This window comes from Ciconia boyciana, chromosome 2 (assembly GCF_034638445.1).
Source record: "Ciconia boyciana chromosome 2, ASM3463844v1, whole genome shotgun sequence".
NCBI classification, from domain to species: Eukaryota; Metazoa; Chordata; class Aves; order Ciconiiformes; family Ciconiidae; genus Ciconia; species Ciconia boyciana.
In genome coordinates, this window is record NC_132935.1 from 54,330,229 (window position 1) to 54,356,016 (window position 25,788).

General features: G+C 35.7%; 1 protein-coding gene across 3 annotated transcripts in view; it reads right to left on the reverse strand.

Annotated features, from left to right (window-relative positions):
• LPIN2 (lipin 2) overlaps positions 1 to 25,788 on the reverse strand; it is a 47,280-nt gene that overhangs the window by 15,184 nt on the left and 6,308 nt on the right. For 2 of the 3 annotated variants that reach the window (XM_072852685.1, XM_072852687.1), the window contains exons 1-8: positions 22,921 to 23,145; positions 16,889 to 17,089; positions 13,593 to 13,688; positions 9,794 to 10,092; positions 5,598 to 5,705; positions 1,735 to 1,858; positions 767 to 1,088; positions 425 to 524 (exon numbers count right to left, since the gene is read on the reverse strand). In XM_072852685.1, coding sequence (XP_072708786.1) covers positions 425 to 524; positions 767 to 1,088; positions 1,735 to 1,858; positions 5,598 to 5,705; positions 9,794 to 10,092; positions 13,593 to 13,688; positions 16,889 to 17,089; positions 22,921 to 23,007 — 1,337 coding nt within the window. In that variant the 5' untranslated portion in view covers positions 23,008 to 23,145. Of the gene's footprint in view, positions 1 to 424; positions 525 to 766; positions 1,089 to 1,734; positions 1,859 to 5,597; positions 5,706 to 9,793; positions 10,093 to 13,592; positions 13,689 to 16,888; positions 17,090 to 22,920; positions 23,146 to 25,788 lie in introns of those variants that run through there. The other variant, XM_072852686.1, reaches the window with a different exon arrangement.

Consider the following 25,788-nt stretch of genomic DNA (forward strand, 5'->3'; position numbering starts at 1 on the left):
ATCTTGTGGGATTTTTTTTGTTGGTCTTTTTTGATATTTAAAAAAAAAAGTTGGAAGGGATGTACAGGACATGCAAAAAATACACTGATGTGCGCTTATCTAGAGCTGGCAATATGGCAAAATAGAGTACTAGTGCAAAAGGAGTGTGCCATTTAAACTTACCCCCCCTCTATATTTGCAGAACATACAGGTTCCACAAAGATGAAAACTCTCAGTAATGACCTCCTTCAATGTCTTTCTTGTCAAATCAGAAACAGATTTTCACAATGAGATCAGTACTGATTACTCCACAAAAGCCTAGAAACCTGAATTCCAATTCTTTTTATCAGAACTGGTATTTAAACACCTAAATCGTACATGTAACAACTCACATAGTGCAACTGCAATATAACCCTAGATCCATAGAACCTTAATTCAAAATTACCTTTTGGGAAAGTAGAGTGCTGCAACTTCAGGTTCCAAAGCCTTTAGGTCCTCCAAGTAAATATCGTCAGGCCCCTGATGATGACTTCGCTTGTGCACCCCTGTTAATTTTAACAATTAAGATTACTAAAATGAAGCTATACAGACACATTAAATACAAACATAATTGTGGAAGATTCAGACTTACTTGTAGCATTTATAAATCCAAGAGTTTAATTATAGTTTTAGTCAGATAAGACTTTAAATAGCAAAAACTGAAAAGGCACATTTATACTTTTTTCCACTATGGCCTCAAATTTGGTAGATCACACTTAAGAAAAGAATCAACAGCTTTATTATATACCTTTCTTTTTTGAAGGAGAGTCAGTTTTTGCTGTTGGCTTTGTTTCTGGTAAAGGGTCCACCAACAGTCTGGAATGATGATCAGCATCTAATGGCAATGGATCTTGTGGTTCTATGATTGCAGAAGCAAGAGAATCTTTAACATCCATCTGCTTAAGCAGAGGATGAGTTCTTGGCTCAGGTTTCAGTACTGTACAGACAGAATCTTTCACATCATCATCATCTTCAACTTCATCAGAGCTGAGGATGACCCTAAAATGAGTCTTTTCTGATGGAGTAATGGTAGCTGTTCTGGGATGTTCCAGTTTCTCTTTCTTGCTTATCTGAAAAACAAAACTCTAAGTCAATCCTTTCACTTCACATGTTTGTTTTATTCTGGTCTAAACATTAAACTTGTACTCATGGTACAAGTCCTGGTCACAAGTAAACTGTGTGAGAATTTAAACATGTATTTTAGCAATGTAAAACATGTCCCACTGTATTAGCAAAGTTCCTTGCAACAGAAGCTTCATACTAGCTTATTTAGAAGTTCAGTAAAGAAACTGGCATAGAGGAAGTGCTGACTTGACCAAACCATGGCAAGAAAGAAGCATAAATGTGAACATACCAGGGCTTCTGTCACCATCTGTCATGTTAGATATCAAATTTACTCTATCAAGGTTACAATTCCTCTGGAATGAACTAGAACTTAGCCTAAAATAAAGGAAATTAATTTCTAAAGTTGCTTGCTTCATTTTCTAACTAAAAAATCAGGAATTTCAGATTTTTACTGCTAGGTTTTCTGGAACTACTTTGCTGACCAGCTTTTGAACTCAACAAATTCGACTATCTGCCAGCCACAAGGGGGTGCTACTTTCCTATTTCAGATGAATTATTCTGAAGAACAGCAGATTCCAATCCTCTCTTAGGACAGAATTTTAGATATGCTAAAACTCAGTTCACAAAGTTAGAGACAATAAATAAATTTACCTTGGTTGATTCTGGGAATCCTCCCCATGTCCATTCCATGTGAGATTCAGATCTGAGCAAGCTCTCAGCAGGTTTAACTTCCAGTTCTGAATCACTTTTAGGGCAGACTGGCTCAGAGAAAGGGCTAGAAAACCAATAAGGAAAAAAAAAAAAGAAAAAAAAGAAAAAGAAAGTAAGCTACAGTATTTAAAATGCATTTGTTGTGCAGCTACTGTTGGTAGAGTTTTCTACAGCTTAACAGAGCTTCAATTATTCGGCAACATGGCAAGAAGCCCAGCAGGGTTTTCAGACAGTGAGAAATTAGGTTAAAACCAAAATCATATTAAAGGACTTACGTAGCGATCACCCTAAACTGATTCCTCCACTATATCTGCAGTGTAGGTTTAAGCTCTCCCCTCAGCCCATGTTCCATTTTTCGAACAAAACAGAATAAAACAAAAAAAGTTTATCTAAAAGTAGTATAGATATTAGATTTAAGTTCCTTTCCTCTGTAAAAATATAGCATTTAAGCTTGCTTTGCCAAGACTTGAGTAATAAAAGTCCTGCAAACCTAACTCACAAATGCACGAAACGACACCAATTCCTGATGAGGGGAAAACAACATTAACAAGATAACTTAGGAGAGGGAAGGGAGATTACTTGAAACTTCCTTCAGATGTATTTGGACTACATGACCTTTAAAAGTTCCATCCTATTTTTCCTACAGTGGTTATTATCCATAAATCAGAAACAGACCTCTGGAATTTACTTTAGCCAAGACTACTTTTAAGTCAGAAGAACTCACTCTACAAAATGCTAGAAAGGTGTGATTTCAAAATCATTTTGCTCTTATGATCTAGGGAGGAAAGGAAACACAAGAGGTTGTTTTGAAGTAGCATTTAGTTTTGGGACAGGTCCAAGTCTATCCTTTCTTGAACAGGGCAATTATATTGCATATTATAGAAATGCTGCTCTTTTGACACTGACATTGATAGAGTATTTTGGTGGGTTTTTTTAATATATATATAAACCTCAATATTTGAATTTGAATTGTAGGGACCAGAACTGGACACAGCACTCCAGGCGCAGCCTGACCAGCGCTGAGTAGAGTAGGATGATTACATCTCTATCTCTGCTAGTAACGCCCCTGCAGATGCAGCCCAAGATCCAATTTGCCTTTGTTGCTGCAGTGGCACACTGCTGACTCATGTTCAGCTTGTTGTCCACCAGGACCCCCAGGTCCCTTTCAGCAAGGCTGCGCCCCAGCCACACAGTTCTGAGCCTGTACGGTGCTCTTTGGTTATGTTGTCCCAGGTGCAGGACTTCGAACTTGTTGCACCAGGAGAGGTTTCATCTTGATATAAGAAAGAAATGTTTAACAGTGAGAATAATCATTTACTGGAACAACCTTCCCAGGGATGTGGTCCCCATCACAAGAGGTTTTCAATTTGAGGCTGGACAGGGCGCTAGATTAATCTCATCTAGTCTCCCTTTTCCACGAAAGGTTGGACCACATAATCTTTTGAGGTCCCTTCATCCAGAGATACAAAAAGGAAACCATTTAGAGATTTCCCCCCTCAGTTCTCCTTTAACAATTTCCTACAGAAATTAAATAAGCCCTTCTAACAGTACAGAAAATGTGAAGTAACACATTGATGAAAATACAAGTACATATTTGTTTTCAGGAGGAAAATGAACTCATTTTCCCTACATGCCAAATAATTTGTTCTGCCTATATCACAAGTCAACTAGAAGCCATGCAGACATATTAACCTGTTTCTAAGCCTAATTCTTGATATTCATCAGTACTTGCAAAAGACTGAATACTTCAGGGCTTTGAGAACCTAAGCCTGTTCCAATTCCCCCGAAGTATAAGTTTTCCGTTATCATTATCAGGGAGAAGTCTTTAGTCAAAAGGCCCATGCTTGTAATAGTGATCTAGTCATGCTAACATTGCTTGTTAAAACAGGAAGAACATTGATGGTATCAGGTATCAAATAGTTAATGGTTATGCTTTCTGGTTTTATTCTAGTGAGTACGACAAACAGAAGTGTCCTCACTGAGAAGACTTAAGCTATTATCTTCCCTTAGCTCCCTGCAAGGGTTCTGAAGAGCAAGACAACCAACCTCAACTAAAAGACACTTAGCTTTTCCAGGTGTCCAAAAGGGAGGTTATTAAAACCTTTTCTCTTCTCCTAGATGGAGAATTTCTCTTCTCCTAGATGGCTCATGCGAGAGAGAATCCCCCACCCAACTCCCCCCGCCCCACAAAGAGGGAAAGGAAAATTGCCAATTTCTCTGTTACACTGCAATGTGTACTGGATAGCTTCTTGTTAAAAAAACCCCCAAACTATAAAGAGCCTAGGTATCTCACATGATGCACAAACAAGGGGTTAGAGCAGACTATCCCCTAAATATGTGAACAAGAAGAGAGGCATGAATCATATCTCCCAGATATAGCCTGCTAGTCTATGTTAGAGTTTTATAAACTGAAAAGGAATATCAGCCTCTATGCTGTAATTATGTAGGTGATATAATCCATACAACACCATGTCAATCCTCAGGGTCAAACACTGTGACTGCTTTTCAGTCACAAACCACAAACCTTTGGGGAACATTTGAAGACTACATCTCATCAAGTACAATTGAGGATGTGGTTGTCAGCCCAAAATATAAAAAGGAACAATAATGGGATTTCCTGTCCAACTGCTTCTGTTCATTAACAAGCTACGCGCTGGGGGAATTAGCAGGCACCAAGCATGGTGTGGTACATTCAGACTCTATTGAGGCCACAGCCCTGGAAACACCCAAAGCAGAGAGATTATATGCACTTCAAAAAGTATTTTCTGAAGCTCTCTCTTCTATTCTGCACTACCATCTATTGATAGAGAAGAACAGGCACCTGTGCACTGAGCAGCTAACATGCAACAATGGATATCACACAAGGCTGACCAGTAATCCTCACTGACACTGTGAATGTATCTGCTATGAGGTAGAGTCCTCAGTCAAACTGAAAAGCAGTAAAACTAGACACTCACCAAAGAGTTAAAATGAATCAAGATACTGCTCAGCATGCTACGTGCTATATATATGTCCTTCCCTATGCCCAGTGTTCAGGAAAAGTATGAAATTTACGTCAAGTACTACCACATATGGACAGAATGCTTTCTTATGCAAATAGAGATTAATGTTAGAGTCATGAAATCCAGAGGGTGAGCCTTGAAAAATCTAGAAACTGAATGCAAGAGGAATATAATAGCATGAACATCAGAATCTGAAGAGCTTGAATGTATAAACAGAAGTGCCCTAGACACTGTAACCGAAAACTGACTGGCAAGGTGTATTATGCTGATACTGTTTCTGGTATCTCTGGGTTAGTATTCCAGTAACTAGCAAATTCTCTGTTCTGAAGTGGAATATGAGTCCAGTTGAGGACCTAGCTTTACCTTGAGTAATTTGCATTATTTCACCTGGCAAATTCTAACTTACATACTCAACACTTCTGCCTTATGACATATCAAGTGCTGCTTATGCTAGGGTGAATCATAGGAAATATTCATTTTCCATACCCTTCTCAACCTAAGAAAATCTTATTAACTTATTAACTATATTTTCTTTCTTTAATAATGAATTTTAATAAGAAATATTTTTTTTAACTTGAGAGGAAAAAAAAAAAAAGACAAACAAGACACAAATTTTGTTTAATACATACAGTAGAAAGTTCTCAAAGTTCCAAGTAAATATCAAATGCTGCATCTGATATCACAAGCTAGGCATGTTTGATAGTTTTACAGATCAGAGGGGAAAAAATGAATGAAAAGGCATATTAATTTTTTTATAATTATTCATCATTACACATATGATGACATTACAGAGTGACTTACTTCTCCAGAGGAGACCAGTCTCCATCAGATAAGGGGTAATGATCCTTTGAGTGATAAATCAAAGATTCTTTTTGTTCTTCACCCTTTGGTGATGAATTTGAGGATCCTCTGTGGAGACAGATGGGACATTAAGTCAGCTATAAGAAATCTGCATTACTAATTCAGTTACAAAAGTTACTTAGATGTTATGAAAAATCCATGATCAAAAGAAAGAAGCGTATAGCTTAAAGAGTTCATTGTTTGCAACACACCTTTTTATAACTTGAAATTTATATAAAAATTATTATTAATACTTGAAAATATTGCAAGTTTAAAAATCTACTACTCTTGACACATAGTAAGTGAATATTGAACAAGTCACAATAGCATTAATGATATCACTCTCTACAGCCAGTTAGTATTATCAAAACCCAAAGATGAACAGAGATTTACACATAACCTTTACTACGTAAACCTTAGAAACACTGAAAAAGTTAAATAGAAAAAGTAGTTTTGACAATGCACTTTATGACTGCACATTTCAAAAATTAAAACCAGTAAGAAAACAGGGGTAGGTACTAGCCTCACAATTTATCCAAGAGTTTATAAAGTGACATAAACTACAAGAAGTAGCTAAAAGTACTGTACTTTTCTGAACAGTGGAATTAGTTTTGCACTGGGAAGTCTACTCAATATCTATAACAAAAAACAAACAAAAAAACCCCCACCAACAAAACCAACCAACAGTAAGACCCATTGAGCAGCCATGCATTGTATTTTATACAGAAGTCCCTTTTAAATATTTCCATCACAAGTACTTCAGACCTTTTTACAGCTTTCTGAATTTAATTGAATAAACAGCTATTCTCAGGATACAACTAACTTGTTTTGAGGTTAGATCAAGGGCATCATGGCTACACAGTGGATAGAACACAAAGAAGATAAACCCGGAATTTGAGTGTAAAATGCAATACAAATTACTTTAAGCCACTACTATGAGAGAAAAAAGAAAAAGTATTTTTCTTCCCTTAGCAGCACAGTTGCACTGGACTTCTTTTGGAATGCTAAGACTAATTTATCTTATGGATGGAGGAACAAAGAGATTTTAACATTATCTATCAAAATACGTTAGATTTTTAGATAATTAGATCTAATTAAAAAATCAGAATTTACACGCTTACTCAATACAGCCCATTAGACCCTAAGCAGTTACAGTGATTTGCCTCATTTGCACAAGTCTTTTATTTGGAAGACAGTCTAGACTATGTTAAATACTGAACCCTAAAAATGTCTTAATGGCTCCACTTCTTATTCAGAAGCATTATTATTATGAAACTTGATGATGACAGCTTGACTTGAGATGAGAGCTGCAGAGACTGTACATCTTTGTATTCATAAACCAAGCTAACTGTGATAGAAAGACATTTCATACTATCTTTGTCTGTCTCCAGTGCTAAGTATCTCCAAAAGAGGAAAAAGGTATTATTGAACAATTAAGTAATCACATTAAAAAAATTATTACAGAGAGGTCCTCAATATTATGACTTCAGAGAGGGGCAAGATAACACACAGGGTGGTACTGAACAGATTTTATTCACTGGGAATTTGCAACCAAATGAGTTCATATGAAGCATCAAAAAAATCAAATTTCATCTGTGAGTGGATAAATTTGAAGGTTAAAAATCCAAATGCAGTCAAAGATTATTGAAAATAAGAGGGGAAAAAGAGTATACATCAACTTATAACTTCAAGTTGCACTGTCTATTCTAAGCTATTTATTTTGCAACATTTATAAACAGTGCTACCACTTTTTCTCATCCTTATCTGCTTTATACATGGTCTAAATAAATAGATAAGATTTTAGAGACAGATAACTACTTTAACTCTTTAACACCCATAGCACTGGAGAAATAATGCCCTATATTTCTGAGCGTACACACTGTAATCTCAGTCCTCCTGGTATTATTTTAGGTAAGTCAAGCACTACTAACATATCTAAATCATAGCTAAAAAAGACAAAGGACATATTTTTTAAAAAGTTGCATAAACACTTGGATTTTCCCAAGGAACAGGAAACAGCTTGTTGTTCACTTTATAAGAATAGAACTAGATAAGACATTACATACTGGTACCTGAGGCTGAATTTTTGACCTTCCTGTTGGAACATCAGCCTCCCTTTTCCTTTCCCCGTTTCACTTTGAAATCTGAAGCTATGTCTAAAAACAGTTAGTTAAGTTTCTATTTCTTTTTTGTCCCCAAGAGCCACACATTCATAACGAAAAAAAATCAAACAAAACAAACCTGTGGGGATGTAAGGTGATATCAGAAGGATGTGAAAAGAAAGTTTATGAACATTTTTTCCAACTGTATCTTTAGCTGGGAAGAAAACAGTGTATGCCTATTGCAAGGCATTTTATTTCCTGCCTTGGTAGCAACTGGAATGACTGTATATGAACTCCACTAACAGATGGATATGAACTCCACTAACACAGCCACAAACCTACTGTCTCTGGGCTTCCATTACTACAATGTCTTTTTTTAGTTGCATTTACTTGCTATTCACAAAAAATCAGCATTCTTTCACAAAATCTTCCTTCTTTCACATCATAACACTCTTCTCTGACTAAGAATGCATTTCTATTGCTGTTTCTGTTGATATGTACATGTAAAAAAAAATGTGGTTTATAAATAAAAAGCCTTTTCAATCTTTCATTCTAAAGGGTACAAAAAATAAAACCGGAGTAACCTTTATGGAAACACCATGGTCTGTTCAGCTATGACTAAACACTTGACATTTCAGTCAAACCTACAATTTTTTATTCATCTCTAGTGAAATTAAGATAATTGCTAGAATAGCAATTTGAATTCTAAACACTGGATGAAAACAGCCATTATTGGCATGAAATTCCTAAATTCTTCATACATTTGTAATAATTTATTAAATAAAGAATAAACAATTCATGGGTTATATTTTCTTTCTTCCTGTACTTGATGGTTATTTTTATTTTTGATGGTTTCACTATGACAAGTTGTTGTTGTCTTAAGACTCTCACACTGAAGACTGAACAAAGATCTTGCTTTTCTTAAACTGGAAAAAAAGGAAAAAAGGAAAAATCTCAAACCAAACAAAATGCCAATTCCCAGACTTAAACAGAGCAGTGAGTATCTAAATGACAATTCATTGACATAAATATGACAGTGAAAAAAATAAGGCAAGTGAACTAAGAAAGCCACAGACATTCTAGAAAACACTTTAAAATCCAAACTTTTTTTGTTGTGTTTTATTGGTCATAGGTGTGATAACAGTTAGATTCATGTTTTTCTGTTGCACTAACCTTTTTGACTGCTACTTATTAAATTTGAGACTCCCTTGAAGACCCACACTGAAAGAGTTTTTTCAGTTATACTTTATTCTATTATACCAAAACATTCTTCCAATTCCCAGACCAGATCTTGAATTTAACAGAAATGCTGTCCAATAAAGCATCTAGCTTTTTCTAAAAACTAAGTCCACTTCTTTTGTTAAGCAGCCTAAGAAACTTCCACATAAAACTGATGAGTAGGCCTTTCCTGGATTTCAAGCATTTATATGCTTGATAGCTTTCTTCTATTACATTAATCTTTCCTATTACTCATATAAGCTTCTTCAGCTTATTAGTATGTGCTACCACTTTACTGCAAGCTCCCCTTTACTAATAGTTATGAATTCAAAATAAATTACTGATTTGTTTTTTCTTCCTCCTTTATGACTACACACATATAAAGAATTCTCTTTACTAATGTGAAGGAGCATTCATTTATGTAGTTTTCAGTTACCAAAGTAAACTTCAAATTACAGAGAAGTCAAATTCAGATGTAGTGTACTACAGGCATTCCACACTGCAGTTTATGTAGAGTTCACCAAACACACCAGAAGGCCACTCCGCCTCATCAGAAAAATTACACTGAAACTTTTTCTCAGACAGACAAAAGATCATGACAACACTTCTTTACCAGAATGGGCTTAATTGGATTTCATGTTCATAACAAAATGGCCAAACTTGAAGGATTCTATAAAGGTGTGAAAGATAATGGTTTGGAGTTTTGTTTGTTTGAGGAGAAGCCTACGCAGAGCCTGTTGAAACTTACGCATTACTTGCATAGAGGAAAAGTACAAGTCACCTTCTAAATGTTCAGTGATAACAGTGAAAGCAGTCAGCAAGTATCTGATAGTTTACCTTAGGGGCTGAACACTTTTTTCATCATCTGAGCTTATTTCCATTTCAAAAATCTCTTCCGTCCCAGTAGAAGAGATCTGATCTTCCTTCCTGCTATCTTGTTTGTATTTCTTCCTTCTTCTTTTTTTCTTTTTCACAGAACCCGGGGTGAATACCGTCTCTGTTTCCACAGAGTGTGGAATTTCTGAGCTTACACATGTCCTCTCATTTTCACCTGATTTCAAATGATTGCCAGTGTCTTTAAAAAACTGGTCTTCAGTGGGTATTGGAGATGTTGCCAAATATGCAGGAACTTTTTCCTAAGCAAAAATAGAAAATAAAGAACAGACTATTTTTTTTTACTTTGTTTTGTGCGTACAGGATCGTTGTCGGCTACAGATTAATCCTTGCATCTATATTTAGACACGAAACCATACAATAGCCCAACAGTATGAAGCCAATATCCAGAAGGAACAAAGTTAACTAGAGGGATTACAAAAAGTCCAGAAAAATTAATATTAGTATTTTTACACTTTCAGACATAAATAATTGATTTTGCTAGCAAAACAAATACCCAGTCAGTGGAATTTTTTTGAAATTATCTGCCCTTGAGCACACCAGTTCTATCCATGCTTAGTAAATGTGTTAGTAAAAATAGGCTAATTAAATCCACTGCTGTCTATTTATTTTGGAACATTCATAGAAAGGTGTAGGTTGGAAGGGACATTTGGAGATCATCTGGTCTAATCTTCTGTTGAAAGTAGGGCCTCAGGTTAGGTTATCCAGGGCCTTGTCAAGCCAAAGACTGAATATTTCCAGTGAGGGAGAGTCTACCACTTCTCTAGGTAACCTATTCCTGTGTTATATTGTTCTCACAGTGAAGGATTTTTCTTAATACCCAGCTGGCATTACCCCCTTGTGCCCTTTTGCCCCTTGTGGGCATCCTTGTGAAGAGAGTGCCTCCATCTGCTCTATAACTACCTTGTAGGTATTGCAAGACTGTTGTTAGATCCCCCTGAGTCTTCTCTTGTTTAGGCTGAACACAGCCAATTCCAGCAACCTTTCTTCCTATTTCAACATCTCCAACCCTTTGATCATCCTGGTGCCGCTCCACTGGACTCCCTCCAATTTTCCATGTCTCTCCTGAACTGAGGAGACCAGAACTTGGGAGACAAGAACTGTGTTCCAGGTTTGGCCTAATGTATACTAGGTTGAGTGGGACAATCCCACATCCCTCCATCTGCTGGCTGTACTCCTGCTGATGCAGCCTAGGACACACTTGCCTTCATTGCTGCCTGGGCACACTGCCGACCTTCACAGCAGAGATGCATTTCATCCAGTCAGACCCCAGCCTGTACTGCTGTATGGGATTCTTCAACCCAGATGCAAGACTTCACATGTATCTTGGTTAAACCTTGTGTGAACCTTTTTGGTCCACTCTCCCAGTCTGTCAAGTTGGCTCCATGTGGTAGCTCTTTTTCTGGCCTGTCTACATCTCTTCCCAGTTCAGTGTTACCCACAAAATTGGTGAAGGTGCATTCAGTCTTGTCATCCATGTCAGACACTATTTATGTAAAGTATCTTTCAAAAACAAAAACTCAACTATAATTTACTCACATTAAAACCAACAAACAACCTTCAATTAATTACAACTCACTGCTCTTTGAAGGAACAATTCAAATGAAGGAAAAGCTTTACCAATGGACTGCCTGGGGTTTCACATCATTACAAGAAACTTAAAAGATTTTGACACCTAGACTGAAAGAAACACACTGTGAAGGAACAAAGACAGGGTGGAACAAAAGTAGAAGAGAATGGAATTTGCATAGCGAGGAGAAAAAGTTATGGAGCTCAATTTCATGGTAATAATAGAACTAATTACAGGATGCCTGTTATTTTACAGGTCTCTTATGCAGCAGATTAGTCAGGAACTACACTGATCAGAAACAGCCAGAGCACTGATACTACTGTTGATGTGTTCAAAGTCTGAACAGCTATTATTTAATATTAAATTCAATTTTTCCATTGAGTTAACAGTTACAGACCAAGTTTTGTTCCACTGTTTGTAAAGTAGAGAGAAGTGGAGAAAGGAGAACAAAATACAGCCTTATACAGCAGTAATGACACACGGCTTTTGCATTGGGAAAAACCTCCAAATCAAACGATAGCACCTAAAATAAAGTTAATATTCTACACAATTAGTGATAAATAATCCAGAATAACAAGACAAAATTAAAAACACAGATAAAAAGTTAAAAGAAAACTGGCTGAAAAATTGTGCCTGAAAGTTACATTATAATAGTCCTGATTTATGTGAATTGAGGCGTGTGGTGTTACTTCTGAATATCAACATATGAAAACAGCAAAGACTGACCACTTGAAAGAATCTTTCTGAATCCACTGAGAACTTGATGAAACGTTTATCATTTATACCTTAAGCATAGCTTCAAGAGGTGACCACAAGGACACGTTGATCAGTAGCAGAAATACTGAGGAAAAAAAAAAAGTCTAAAAGCACTAAAAACAACTCAGTTCTCTGCTCTGTAGCTAACTCGATCTATAGTTTCAGCATGAACTACCAGCTTTCCAGAACACATTATACACGGATAAGGCACTCTTATTATAAATTAAAATATACTAAGCAAGTGCAATAGCTCCTTTAAAACACTGTACTGTGGACAAAGATAGTGGCTATCACCCTTGCTTTCTGGAAGTCTTAAGATTGATCAGTTCCCATCAATGGCTGACACAGCCTACACCTATAAAAAACTGCTTTCAGTTTTGATTTTAATCATGGTGTATGCTAAAACAGAACCCAACCTTCCTTTCTCTTAAATGTTATGAATCCCTACCCCAAGTTATAATTTAGGGTCTTGATGCTTATTTTCTCCTTCCACTTTAAATTATATTTAACTCCTTTCAAAATGAGAGCTTCCTCCGATCCCTCACAGTAAACAAGTAGCGCCCTAAACGAAAAAGTGGATCAAGCTCATTTCCTTCAAAGACTCCGATTCCTAATAACAACAGGAAGTTAACACTTCATCCTTTACTTCACCAAGACAAAATTTTTTTCTCTCTCCTCTAACCGTTTTCATTGAACCTTTTGGAACTTTGTATTTAGAACTTCTTTCCTTCTGTCTTGCTGAAAAATGCCAACAGATTCAAAAGTGATCAAAACCAAAGCTCAGGACTGACAAATATTGTGATTACATAGGTCCCATATCCTTAGGAAATCAGAATAAAAATGAACCATTATTCCTGTTTTTCAGAGGCTCATTAGCTTCCAGCTGCAATAGGTTCTTGGGAAATTAATTACTGTATTATAATACAAGAAGAATTCTCAAGTCAAAGAAGTTACTGTTAACTGGTGAAAATTTCATAGGTAAAATTGTTAAAAACGGTGATAAAAATTATAAGACAAATTAAAAATATGCCAAAATAGACAACCTTTATTAGTACAGAGGTTAGTAGCACCAGCTATAAGAACTTAAGGCAAAAATTATTGTAAGGCACTGCAATCTGTATAACTGCAGTCAACAAGAATGAATACACTAAAACAAAGTAAAAAAAATTCAACAAATCTTTCAAATAATGCTCTAATAAAAAAAAAAAAAAAGAATTAGTTACATTATCATCACTGGTAGCAGAATTGTACAAAGCACCAAGCATTGCAGCAGCATATGAAAGTGACGTTAAGATTCAGTCACAAAAAAACTAGCTTTCATAAAAGTTACAATATTGACAACACTATATTAAGCATTTTTAACACATTACTCTGTTAATACTGCATTCTAGTGATCATGAAGCACAAAGCCCTTACATTTTCCTCCTCAGTTTCTTGTACAAAGAAAGCTTCTCCATTGTCACCCAGTTTCATATGAAGATCAACAGCATCGCCATTAATTTCTATATCAATCTGCAGAAAGAGACAATTTAATGTAAATAATTCATCACAGGGGAAAGCACTGACCTCAAGGCCTACTTAGCTCTGAGAGTAAACTTTGTTCCATTGTATAATCGTGTCTCTTTCTCCGCTCTCTGCTTTTTGAATGAAGTTTGTTATAATAATGGTCTTTATTTTGTTAACATGCAAAATACATCATGCTCCTAGCAGAGAGCCTAACACCAAAAGAAAAACCGGAAAAAAATAAAAAACATCTGAAGACTGAATCTTGTTCAACTAATTTGGACAGCTAGAAGCATAAATAATAACCATTGATCTAGTCTTTATTTCCTGGAAGAATGATTGAGACTGTTCATGTTCATGTTTAAAGCTCAACCTGAATTAGGGCCTGGTATGAATCCGAGTCCTGAACACCAAAAGTTGAAGATAACAAACTGGAAGCCTCCTGGAGGCAGGCTTTGTTTCAAAGGGATAGAGATTTGCCACAATTATTTCTGCAACTCACCTAACATTGTTTCACATTTTCCTGCTTGCGAATTTATGTGGATATGACATCGGACCACAACCCTTCTGCAACCATAGTGCTTTCATCAGAGGAAGAATGTTTTTATTCTCATAAAAAGGTACTTAGATTACATTGCACCGGAGGGAGAGATTACCCTTCCCCACATGTATGAAATAAAAGAAAAAAATCAAATGTCTTTCCAAAAACAAGACACAACTATTTTACTTCCTTCTCTTTGTGGAATCTTGGGCATCCAGTTAAGTTCCATGCCAAATTTTTCTAAACAAAATATGTTCAATATTCAGATAAAATTACCTTATTTTTCAGTAAATCTGCTTATCTAATGGTATCTGTATATCTGCATTTAGCCTAGCTAATTAAAAATAATTGAATACACGTCAGATAGAAACACAATGGACTTGCCTTACTGCAGAAAACACCAGTGGCATTTCAGGTTATATACAGTTTAGACACTTATGTTAAAAGGAGACCAAGTTAAATACTGTAATTGATATGAGATATCCAATATGTACACTACTCAAGTTCTAGTTTCGTGCCAGTACAAAAGAAAAAATTACATCCCAAGCCGTACAGCTAGTATTGTGATATGAATACCCATACTCATAGGTAGCTATCATGATATGAAATGGCCAGTCAAAAAGGAAAGAGGACTTATTTTAAGATTAGCACATGGACTGCCAAGAAAAAAAAAAAACACCACCACAGTGCTAAGACAGACAGTATCTATGTATCCTAATCCACTTCGTTGTTTGCCCATTTATGAGAATAAAACCATTAGCCAAGGAAACCCAATCATAGGAGATGATAAATTATAGACAGATGACCAAACATGCCTGGGGACTATACCCAAATCCTTAAGATAACAGCTTTTCTTTTTCTCCACAAGAACTGAATTATTTTGATCTGAAAATCATATTTATTTCACTACTAAACACAGTTTATTCTTAAAATATTTTCTTGAATTTCCAATTCAGTAACATGATTAAAAAAAAAATTACCTTAGAGTTTCTTTATTACAACCTTTTCTTTATGCTGATTTAGACAGACAAACATCCCTAAATTTTGTACCTATACCTCATGCTGGTTTCTGGAGACTTCAGTATATATCTTAAGTATAGAGTTGAAGCATAGATATGCATATTTTGTGTTCCCATACATCTTGAGACTACCAACTGATCTTAGCCTCATAACATGCCAGAGAAAAACATGTACACAATGTAGTAATACAAAAAACATTCAATTGACTATTGAGAGAACACTCAAATGCAGAATGGCAACTCCAAGGATGAATGGAGCAAGAAGCAGCAGCCATCCACTCAAACAAAAGCCGAAAACTGCAGACAGCCTAGTACAGCAGGTACCAAGAGTAGATGTTTCTACTATTTAACAGCTTTTTAGAGGTATCCAGAGGCTGAAACCCTCTCAAATTTGGTTCAGCTTCTCAGAAGTGTAATTAAAGACATTTAGCAAGCTCAAGTTTCAGATCACTCCTGTTGTAAGTGTATCTCACTTCCTTAGATATGAGAAAAAGTACAGCTATACCACCTCTCTTGTACCTTGCTGAAAAACTGTAATGTAATCTGTTGCAGAATTGTTAAGGAAAATCAACTTTTTGTCATCAGCATGCTCATTAAGAAAAACACTAACAAGTGGGAAATCAAAACAAAAAAAATGAAACAAGAAAACTGCTGCTAGCCTCTGTTACTGTGATAAACTTTCAACTTCAATGCATGTAACTCCCAGTATGGACCATTAACAAAAAATGCCCTAACATAACTGCTCTTTTAGTTGTACTTTATTCTCCTTTTACACCCAAAATATAAAGATGGGAGTAGTTTCCTGCAGTGTTCTTTCACTTCTTAGAAAAGCAGCATATAATCCTGACGTTTTATGATCTGTTTAACTCAATCCATCCTTTGGTAGCACACCCACAGGCAATAGTGCCGTACACAGTACTCCCTACTGACAGTAATGTAAAGTCCCCCCACAACAGGTCCATTTTTCAGTCAAATTTACAACCCAATCTAACTCACTCTCTAGGCACGATTACCAAAGCCTATGGAAAGGGGATGGCAGCACAATCTGCTCAGGTAGCTCCACAATCTCAGACTGGCTGGACACGGAATTGTACCAGGTTCTCTTTCAAATACGCCCACATAGAAATGAAGCTTCAGTCCCAGCTTTTATTTGCTTGTGGATATTAATAACTGCATTTTCTACTGCATATCAGCCTTGAACAGAGCTAACAAGGAGTAATATTTATGACAGGTCACCAGCCCTTAAGACGTGCTCTGTTTGTCCTTCAGACATTCCAAAAATAGTTGCTTGCAACATCAGGGATCAGTTAAATGGCATTAAGCATTTATTTCCCAGCATACTCAAATAAATAAATAAATAGCCATGTAAACATTTTAAGACTGCGAAGTCTCTATATTTGTATTATTCTTTTTGCATAGCTCAAGAGCTGTCAAAGCTTTTCTTTCACAGTATTTTTTTGCAGAGTCCTTAGATTACCACAGAAAGTTCTGTTTTGCTGTATCACTATATACAGCATATATGAGAAACTGCTCTGTACTAAAGCAGCCTGCTAACTGGGTCTGTGGGGGGCTGGGGAAGGAAGGAAGAAGGGAAAAAAGGGAATGCATTGGTATTCAAAACTTTGTTTTGGCCCACTTTCTGAACTTACCACTTTTTCTTTAGAGCGCAATACACCAAGCTTCCCAAATCGGACGTGAAAAGGAGAACACTGGTATGTACCATCCTGTTGCCGGACCACAATGACATCAATGCATCCTGAAAGGGTTGCCTGATTAATGCCTTTGTACAACTCCTTCACAGTAACCAGGACTTGTCCTGCAAGTTGTCCTACGTAGTTCATAGTCTGAGACTAAGGGAGAGGAAGAAAAAAAAAGTAAATAAATTTTAAAAACATAAAAAGTTTTTTAAAATCAATTTTTTAAAAACATCTAAACAGACGTGCAATGTCATTTATCAATTCCTCTGATTATTGTAACGAGCTTTACACAAATGCCTTCAAGAGCCAACGGAATTTTGAGCCAATTCTTATATTACTAACAGTCTCCAGAGTTATAAAACCTATTCTTAATAGTTTATCAACTTGAATCTATGATTACTTAAATTTTTAAATTAAATTTTGAAGCACGCCATTTTTAAACCCCAAAGCCTAGATTCAAGTGATGCTTAATTACTCAGATAAGCTAAAAAGACAAATTCATTCTCTGAAGACTGCCTATTTAATACAACTGATCCTCTATTGAACATGGAGATAACTGTACATAAGGATGCAGGAAAAAAAAAAAATCTTAAAAGTCAGGAAAAGTTATGTAGAATGTACTACATTTAACTCTTCCTTTACAGCTCTATATTTTTAAAAGTTATTTAAGGCTGAGTCACCTTAAAGAAATTATCAAAAGATCTAATGGGAGACAGAGGAGTTTGAGAATGAGTGCGGAGAAAATAAATATGGAAGAAATTCAGTTTTCTTCCTATATAAGGAAAGCACAAGACCAGTGAATTTATTTGCATGAAACAAGTACTAAAACCTCTTGCAACATAAAAATCATGAGCTTGTAAAAACCTTTCTTAAAAAGCACTGCCATCGACCTTCAGAAGTTAAAACTGAGATGAGTAAGTCTTCAACCTGTGGTAGGGGATGCCAGTTACTCAAAGTTACTGAGACTCTCCCATTAACTTTTGATTAAAAAAACCTACAGTAAGTATCACCTATAGTTACAAAGTATACTTCTCTAAACAACTTAATGAAGCTTGTAGGTACTATATTTAAAAGAGCTGCTGAAGTAACGTTTGCTCTGCAAAAACACAGTGAACCTAGCAACATGACCTTGTCCTGAACACACTTCTCGTCCACGAGAAGCAGATGACTTACCAGCTAACAACCATTATTTCTGCAGAAATTACACCTAAAGAATAAACACTAAACTCCAACTACTACATTTTCATATGTGAAAAGCAAGTGTTAACCAAGTTTACACACTCATGCAATGTATTATTTTAAGTGTAAAGGGTTATCTTACCCACTAAGTACTTTCCACAGGTTTCACAAAGTTTCAGTCAAGAGAAAACACATCTTTTACAGTTTTTTGTGGTTGTTCATACTCCTGACATCAGAAAATTGAAAAAGAACAATATATAGTCTATGTGAAAGAATCTTACTAGGTGAGAGTTGGGAGTTCAGGACAGAATACAAGGAAAAGAAGATGCACACAAGAAGATTATGCTACAGTCAAAGATAAACACCACATAGAACCACTTATCAACCATTCTGTCTAATCCATTAAAAATAAAGTGAATTAATGAATTTTGAACGACTGCAAGTCTTTCAGACTAAGAATACAATGTGCACTATGACTGCCAATAAGAGATGAAGTCCAAAGATTTCTCAGAACATCTGAGCTTTAATAGAAAGAGGAGGGAAAACCATGAAAGTGTTCTAATGGAAACCTAAGTGCAACTCTTCCTCATTCTGTCGTCTCCCACCTCCCATCCAGAAGACTGCTACAAGTTCATTTCAAATATATCCAAGCAACTGCATGCCTCTGAAGTTAAGGCTATTATTTGGGAGAACAAAGAACCACTGCAAACAAGTAAAACACACAACACTGAACACATACAGGGGCTTAAATTGTAAAAATTCTATTTTTGGGATAATATTTCTACAAAAAAGTCTACAGTGAATTTATTTGTCTATTTGCTAATCTATTTTTATTAGCCTCTGAACAAGGTTTAGGATTTTTCTTAATGCCTCTAAACAAAACCATATTGCATTACAAGAGTTATTCCTCCTGATACTGCTTTCATTATCTAGGTAATTAATCAATTATTTCTGTTCTGAGCCTTCAAAGTCTTCCTTACAGTAATGCAGGGTATATTGCATTCATTCAAAAGGAAGCTACTTTTGTAGCATCTAACAGTACCAATATAATTGTAAACATGCAGGAAATCTAAAATTATCTTCACAGACTTAGAGCAGCTACGGAAGTATTTTTCTCCATCTCAGGCTTCTCAAGCCTAACATACGTTACCTAATCACATTTAGACTTTTGAAAAAAAATTTCTTCCTCCCCACAAGACTTAAAAAGGAAGATGGGCGTTTTCCAATACAGATTTAAAACTGTTTTGAAATTCTTCACAGAATTACTATGCTAGGTAACACACTAGAGAATTTTCTCCCATAGCTTTTATACAATATGGTTGATGAAGACAAGAAGAACAGACTGTCATTGAGTGACTAATGAGATTAGCAGAATGGACTCCCTATCAACATTAGTGATTAATAAAATTCAGTTTCATCTCTAAGTAGTTTCATGTACAACTATAAAATTGACTGCTTGCTAATGAAATAATAGCTCACTCTTGCTAAAAAGGGGAGGTCTCACTTCAACCTTTCTTCATCTGACCCTCTTAATGAGCTGATTTTAGCTCACTGACACAGCTGGCAGAAGTCTACCCATTTTTTTGTTATTGTTGTTTGTTTCAGTGGGTTAGTAAATTAAATTAGCTCACAAAGAAGAACATGACAAACACCAGAAAGTCATGAGGCACACAGCAGCACCAGAGAGCTAGAAAAAAAAAAAGGCTGGGGCAGGGAACTGAACATCTTCCTTTTGACAAGCGAGATATTTGGTGCATCTCATGGAACTGTAACCCAAGACAGAAAGGTAGCAATATCTCTGCTTTACTGTTTCAGCAATTAGTCTTCCCCTACAGTGACAGTCATCTTTATTCTCAATCTTAGGAAAAATTCTCTAACACATAGTTATTATCATTCATGGCTATACCTCGGCCACTTCCAAGAGGAGTCTGTAGTGTTGGCTTACAAAGAAAAGTTGATTTCAGGTCACCAAGGAGACTGAATTTGTTAAAAGAAATGTTTGGCACAATCAGGAATAGAAGTCCTTAATAAAGTCTCCATTACATATATTTCATTTTGATGAATGGGACTTGAGAACTGGACATTAGCAAGGAATTCTCTATCATTTAAGTAGCAACCATTTAAAAGATCAGAATTTCACAGCAACTGCTAAGAATTGAGTTCAGTTGATAAATAATCTACTTTTCCTCACATACATGCTAACTGACCTTGTCTAACCACAGAAAATCACCAAAAAACCCCCCAAAGACTGAAGCACTCACCTATTTTACATATATTTTTGCGTTCCTGTAGCAACTTATCTTTTATAGATCTCAGTTACATTTCTGTAGCTCACAGCACAAGCCACTTTTATGATCATACATAAACAGAATAACCTAAGTGTGAAAAAGTTATGAACTTTTTAACCTACTATTAAAAACAATGTTTATAAGGAAAGAAGCTTTTTATGATCCAAGTCTTAATGCAAACATTGTTTTGTACATTGTAAGTAAAAAAAACTGTAGATCAGAAACTAATGTATATTATTGCTTATCAGGTTGTAGTTCAGCTTTTAATGTAATGGTTCACTTTTTAAGATAAACATGTTATTTAAGAAGGTTCAAACTGTAGCCAGCAAATGATCAAATAGAAATAAAGTGTCACAACGTACCTGAAAAACATGAGATGTTTAATTTATCTCAAATGTCAATAGAACCCCAGCTAGGAGATTTTGAAATTTTGGAGGGTTTTTTTTGCTTTAGGTTTTATTGTATATTGTTGGAAAACTTGTGGTGAGCAGTACTGAATCTGACTATAGAGAGGACCAGTGTAAAATTTTATTGTGTTAATTGTTGCAAATAAAATAGAAATATCCTGATCACAGAATAACCCATAAGACAAAGTATTTCCTCGATAACACTATTTCATGCTTAGTAAACATTTGTTAAGTGTCATTGTCCTGAAAGCAGAGAAAAGCAGAGAGCAGTATGCCTTCATAACCTGCTATAAGAACCTAAAAAGCATGCCAATTTCCAGTTCTGCAATTCAAGACAGAAGACTGATGGACAAGACAAGCTAAGAAAGGGCAATGCAGTGATATTTCACAACACTGTTTAGCTTTCAAGTTTTATTTATTTTGATATCCAGAGTATATATATTACCTGATACAATCAAATTCAAGAACTGTGCATAAAAGCTAAAGTTAATGTAGCTCACTACTACTTGTTCTTCTAGGATAGCAAATTAAAAGGCTATCAATACCTAAGGTATCACAGCAGAAAAACACTTTTTGTGACTTTTGAGGCTCCAGAGAGATTGATTTTTGAATGTTTATGCACTACTACCTAGTTTGCAAAAATTTTTATCGCTGAATATATTAATACTACTAAGTTAAGTGCAACTGTAATTGGAATGGGGGAAAGGATTTCTCTGTCCTATATCATAAAAAAGATTTTTTTTGTGATACAAAGCCATAACACTGCAAAAGGCAGAAACTGAAACTGCCTTTTTTTTTTTTCTTTTTTTTTGAGAGAGCGAGCATAAAAGTAAATACAAAGTAAGAAAAGAAAATACGTACTTTGGAAGTTCAAGAACTAAAAATAAAATTCTGTGCCTCCACCCATAAAATACTCAAATCAGTTAAACTCAAACTAACCCTGCATATGTTGGTTGACTTCCTCACATTACAGCAGTGAGGAATAGAATGGCTCTCAGAAATAATGATTAAACAGTACTACAGCTCAGATTAAGTATCTAACATGCTCTACATGATAGATAGCCAAATTTTCAAAACTGATTGCCACAAAATGCTTACATTAGCATAACCTGAGTGGGAGGTTTTGTGGATAGGAATTATATCTATGTACCATTAACAAAGATGTTATTTTGGTTGCTACAAAACCAACATGTTTTATTGAACAATTTTTTTTATGTTATTCAGTAATATCCGTATACCAGTGCAAGACATAATCAAAAGTCTGTCCACAAATTTGTGTTTTCTGTGCATTTGGAGTACTGCTTTAGTAAAGGTAAACTGCGTTTTTTGTGTTCTTAAAGCCAACACCTTTTATACAGGTGCACCCATATGAATATGAACACTACAAATGCTCAGTTCAACAACAGAAAAAGAAGAGTGCAAGTTACTCAAAGGCAAGCTATCAGATTGTTTCAGAGAGATACAGCTTTAGAGGGCATGAATTTTAACTATGACTGCAAAAAAAGTTACTTAAACGTAGATCTTGGCTTACAGGAGAGTAGATATTTATACATCCCATTTATTTTGAGATACATATAGAGGATTAAAAGACAGTCTAATGCCACACGGTGTAAACAGCAAAGAAGTTGCATTTGTTTCAAGAGATTAGGTAGAAAAACAAAATAAGAAAAATCCATAGCAATGGTTTCCCTCAATTTATCTCATCTTGCCTATATTTGCATGTATATATATTTATGACGCAGGAGCTTTCTTTAACCAGTGAAAATCTTTAGCAAGTGTTTTACTAGTTTCTATTTTGTACCCTGAAAAGATTGAGGGGGGGGAAAAATGACCATGTGAAACAGGACCACTGTAGCATCAGGTCTACTCAGCAAAAACAAGCAAACAAAAACATCTTTCCTTCTAAGTACAGACTTTAATTGGGGTTTAGGATTGCTCCTAGTACTGTGCGGAGCACTTATGGAACAAAAATGGGAAACAAAGCCAGTCTGTTGAATGCCTAATTAAAGTCTTCCACATATTTTAAATATAGGCAGCCAATTTTTATATATTTTAACTATGCTATAGGAAATTATATACCCGTACTTAGCAGTTAATCTGTCAAACTCACCAAGATTCCAGAAGGAACCCTTTCATGGGCAGCAATAACATTTCTACTGAAGTCATCTTCAAAACCATACTTTTCCGAGAAATGCATCTCAGAAAACAGGAAACTAACTTTCCACAGTACAAGTAAATGCAAAGCTTACAGCCATAACAGAATGTTGTATCAGCATTTCTTCCCTTTTCATAGAAGCAGAAGAATTAAGTAAATCTTCTGGTCTCTTAGAGAAAAATGTTTGGTGTACTTTCCCATGCAGTATTATGATGAAAAAAGGAGGTGCTTCTTTAAGAAAGCTCACATAGAAACTCCCTCACCAATAGGCTTTGCTTGAAATGTCACAGCCCCCTTACGCTCTTTGAGATAAGTAATAACATGAGCAGACTTTGCCATATGTTTGCACTGATAGGTAATGATCTTGTTTTACATCAGGTCACGTGACTTTAGCTGAAGCTCCCATGAAAAGAAACAGGGATTTAGTTAATGATTCTTAAGCAAAGTCTACATTAGCTCACTTGGAGACTTTTTGCCCACTGTTGCAACTCTACTACCTGTAGCAACATTCAAAGTCCTAGTTCAGCCTGCTGAACACCTAATTCAAGAAAGCCTGCTGCGACTCCATGTGCCTGCTCCCTCTGCTGATGGTTTCACTGGGCTAGCTAGTCACTTTTTATAGGACAAATTCAGGGTCTGGTATTTGTGGGCTATTTTCCCCCTTTTTTGAAATTGGATGATAACAGTAAAGAGGCAATTGACCTGGTGTCAAGTTTATACTGAACCATACAAAAAACAATGCACACCAAAATAAACATTTTTTTCTTGTGGAAATTTTCCTACTTTCTTTAAACTGAATTGTTAAAGCACTATAATTTGGATGTATGGACAATACATACGAGCTTATTGTATACCTAGCTCCATGACTGAGAATAAGAATTAATTTTTGATCTGAGGAAATTTGAAATGTCTTTACATCTCTAAATAGTGTCATGGATAGGTGAAATAACTAAGGAAGTGTAGTAGTATAAGGAAACAATTCTACCCCTGAATGGGAGAGACATTCTCTGAGGACCATTGATATTCCCTCAACATAGACACATTCTCATTACCTTAAACCCATGCATCTTCTCCCCACCCCCATGGTGTTACTTTGCGTCTGCTACAGAAGACCGTAGAGGACTACTTCTTGAATTACAAGCTAAAAAATAATCTAGGATCCTACCACCATCTTCACTCTTATCTTCCTCTAAGTTTTCTAAATTTATGCATTAGGATCTGATGCAAGGACAATAAATCACATTATTGAATGCAGCCAAATGGCTTGTAGGTTTCCAAAATAAATAATGAACTACACACTCAAGGCCAAAACTAAATCAGTCTTGATGACAAACTCCTGAATTGACTGTTGGGATTGCTACATCTGCAGTAACGTTGCAATAAGCTGCTACCATCTCTGGGCCCTTTTCTATACACTGAATAAGTTTGCATTTAATGTGGCTCTTCACAGGAAAAATTACTGGGTTTGTTAGCAGACATGACAAGTGTTTTCACAGGATATTAAGAATTACTAAACACACTCAATTTTCCTCTGTTTGTTCATCATTCCTTTATGATGTGTGTTCCATTAAAATATGGTAAAAACCACACAGTTATGAGCAGAATGGAAGCCAGCTTTGTAAGACAGTGCTTCTTTTCAAACACTTTTGACTTAGCTTTATGTTATATTTTGTGTGTACAATTTTCTGTTGTATCCTATTTCAGTATTGTTCAGCATTTCAGACTGACACTATTTTCTTCAAAGCTTCTAAAAGTGTTTTAGAAGACAGGCTTTCTAGAATATAGATAAAACTGCGGTCACTGCAGTTAGTTAAGATTTAGACAGGTAATAAGCTTTGCACATTTAGTAAGCCTCCTTGTCTTTTATTTCTCAATATTAATAAAGGTAAATAAAATATAATTCCCTCTGCATGAGTTTAAGTACCATGTGATTTACTTACAATTTACACAGGAAAATTAGCTTTAGTTTTGAAAAGCAAATACCCCATATTTGGAAGTATTAGAAGCAATGTTTTTCATGCAACCTTAATCCAGCTCTTTGGTGTGGGTAGATTTTACTGTGGTTTAGCCTCAGAAAGCACATATGAGTTTTTTCACTAGCCCCATACAAGTTAATACTGCTGACAAAGATCAGTCATCATCCTATGTTCTTTTTTTTTTTTCCTCTGTTGTGGGTCTACACATCTTATCCCATTGCTCATTAGTCAAAATCCCCTGATGGGAAATATGATTCCATTTTTAAATGGTACTTTTCTATAGTAACCTTCATAATATATTTGATTGCATTCATTTAGTTTTACAGCATCGCAGAGATGCAGTATTATTTTTTTCACCTATGCAAGGGAAAACTCAGGCCAGGAGATTAGGAATTAAAAATACAGGGGTTTTTAGCACAGTTAGAACTTGACTTTGCAGAGTTTCCCTCCATTTTTTACAACTTTGCATATTCAAAACATTGCTTCCATAGGCTAAATTTGTAGCTGCTAATCAGATTTACATATCCCAGACTGTCATTTAAAAAAAAAAAAAAAATCTGATTGCCTATGAAAATCACACTTAAGTGATTTGATTTTATTGTATAGGAACTGTAGAACAAGCGTGGCCAGAACACAGCTACAGGATGTTTCCCAGCTTTGATCAGTACATGTCATTCTAAGTTCTGGAAGGAAGGAAGCAGAAGTCCTATAGACATGAGCTCCTATCAGTACACAATCACAATTTACTCAAAGATCAGCATAAATATGCTAAGTTGAATAAATGAGACAAATCCTTCTCTAACTAACATATCCTAATAGATATAGCAAGTATGGGACAACCTTTGTT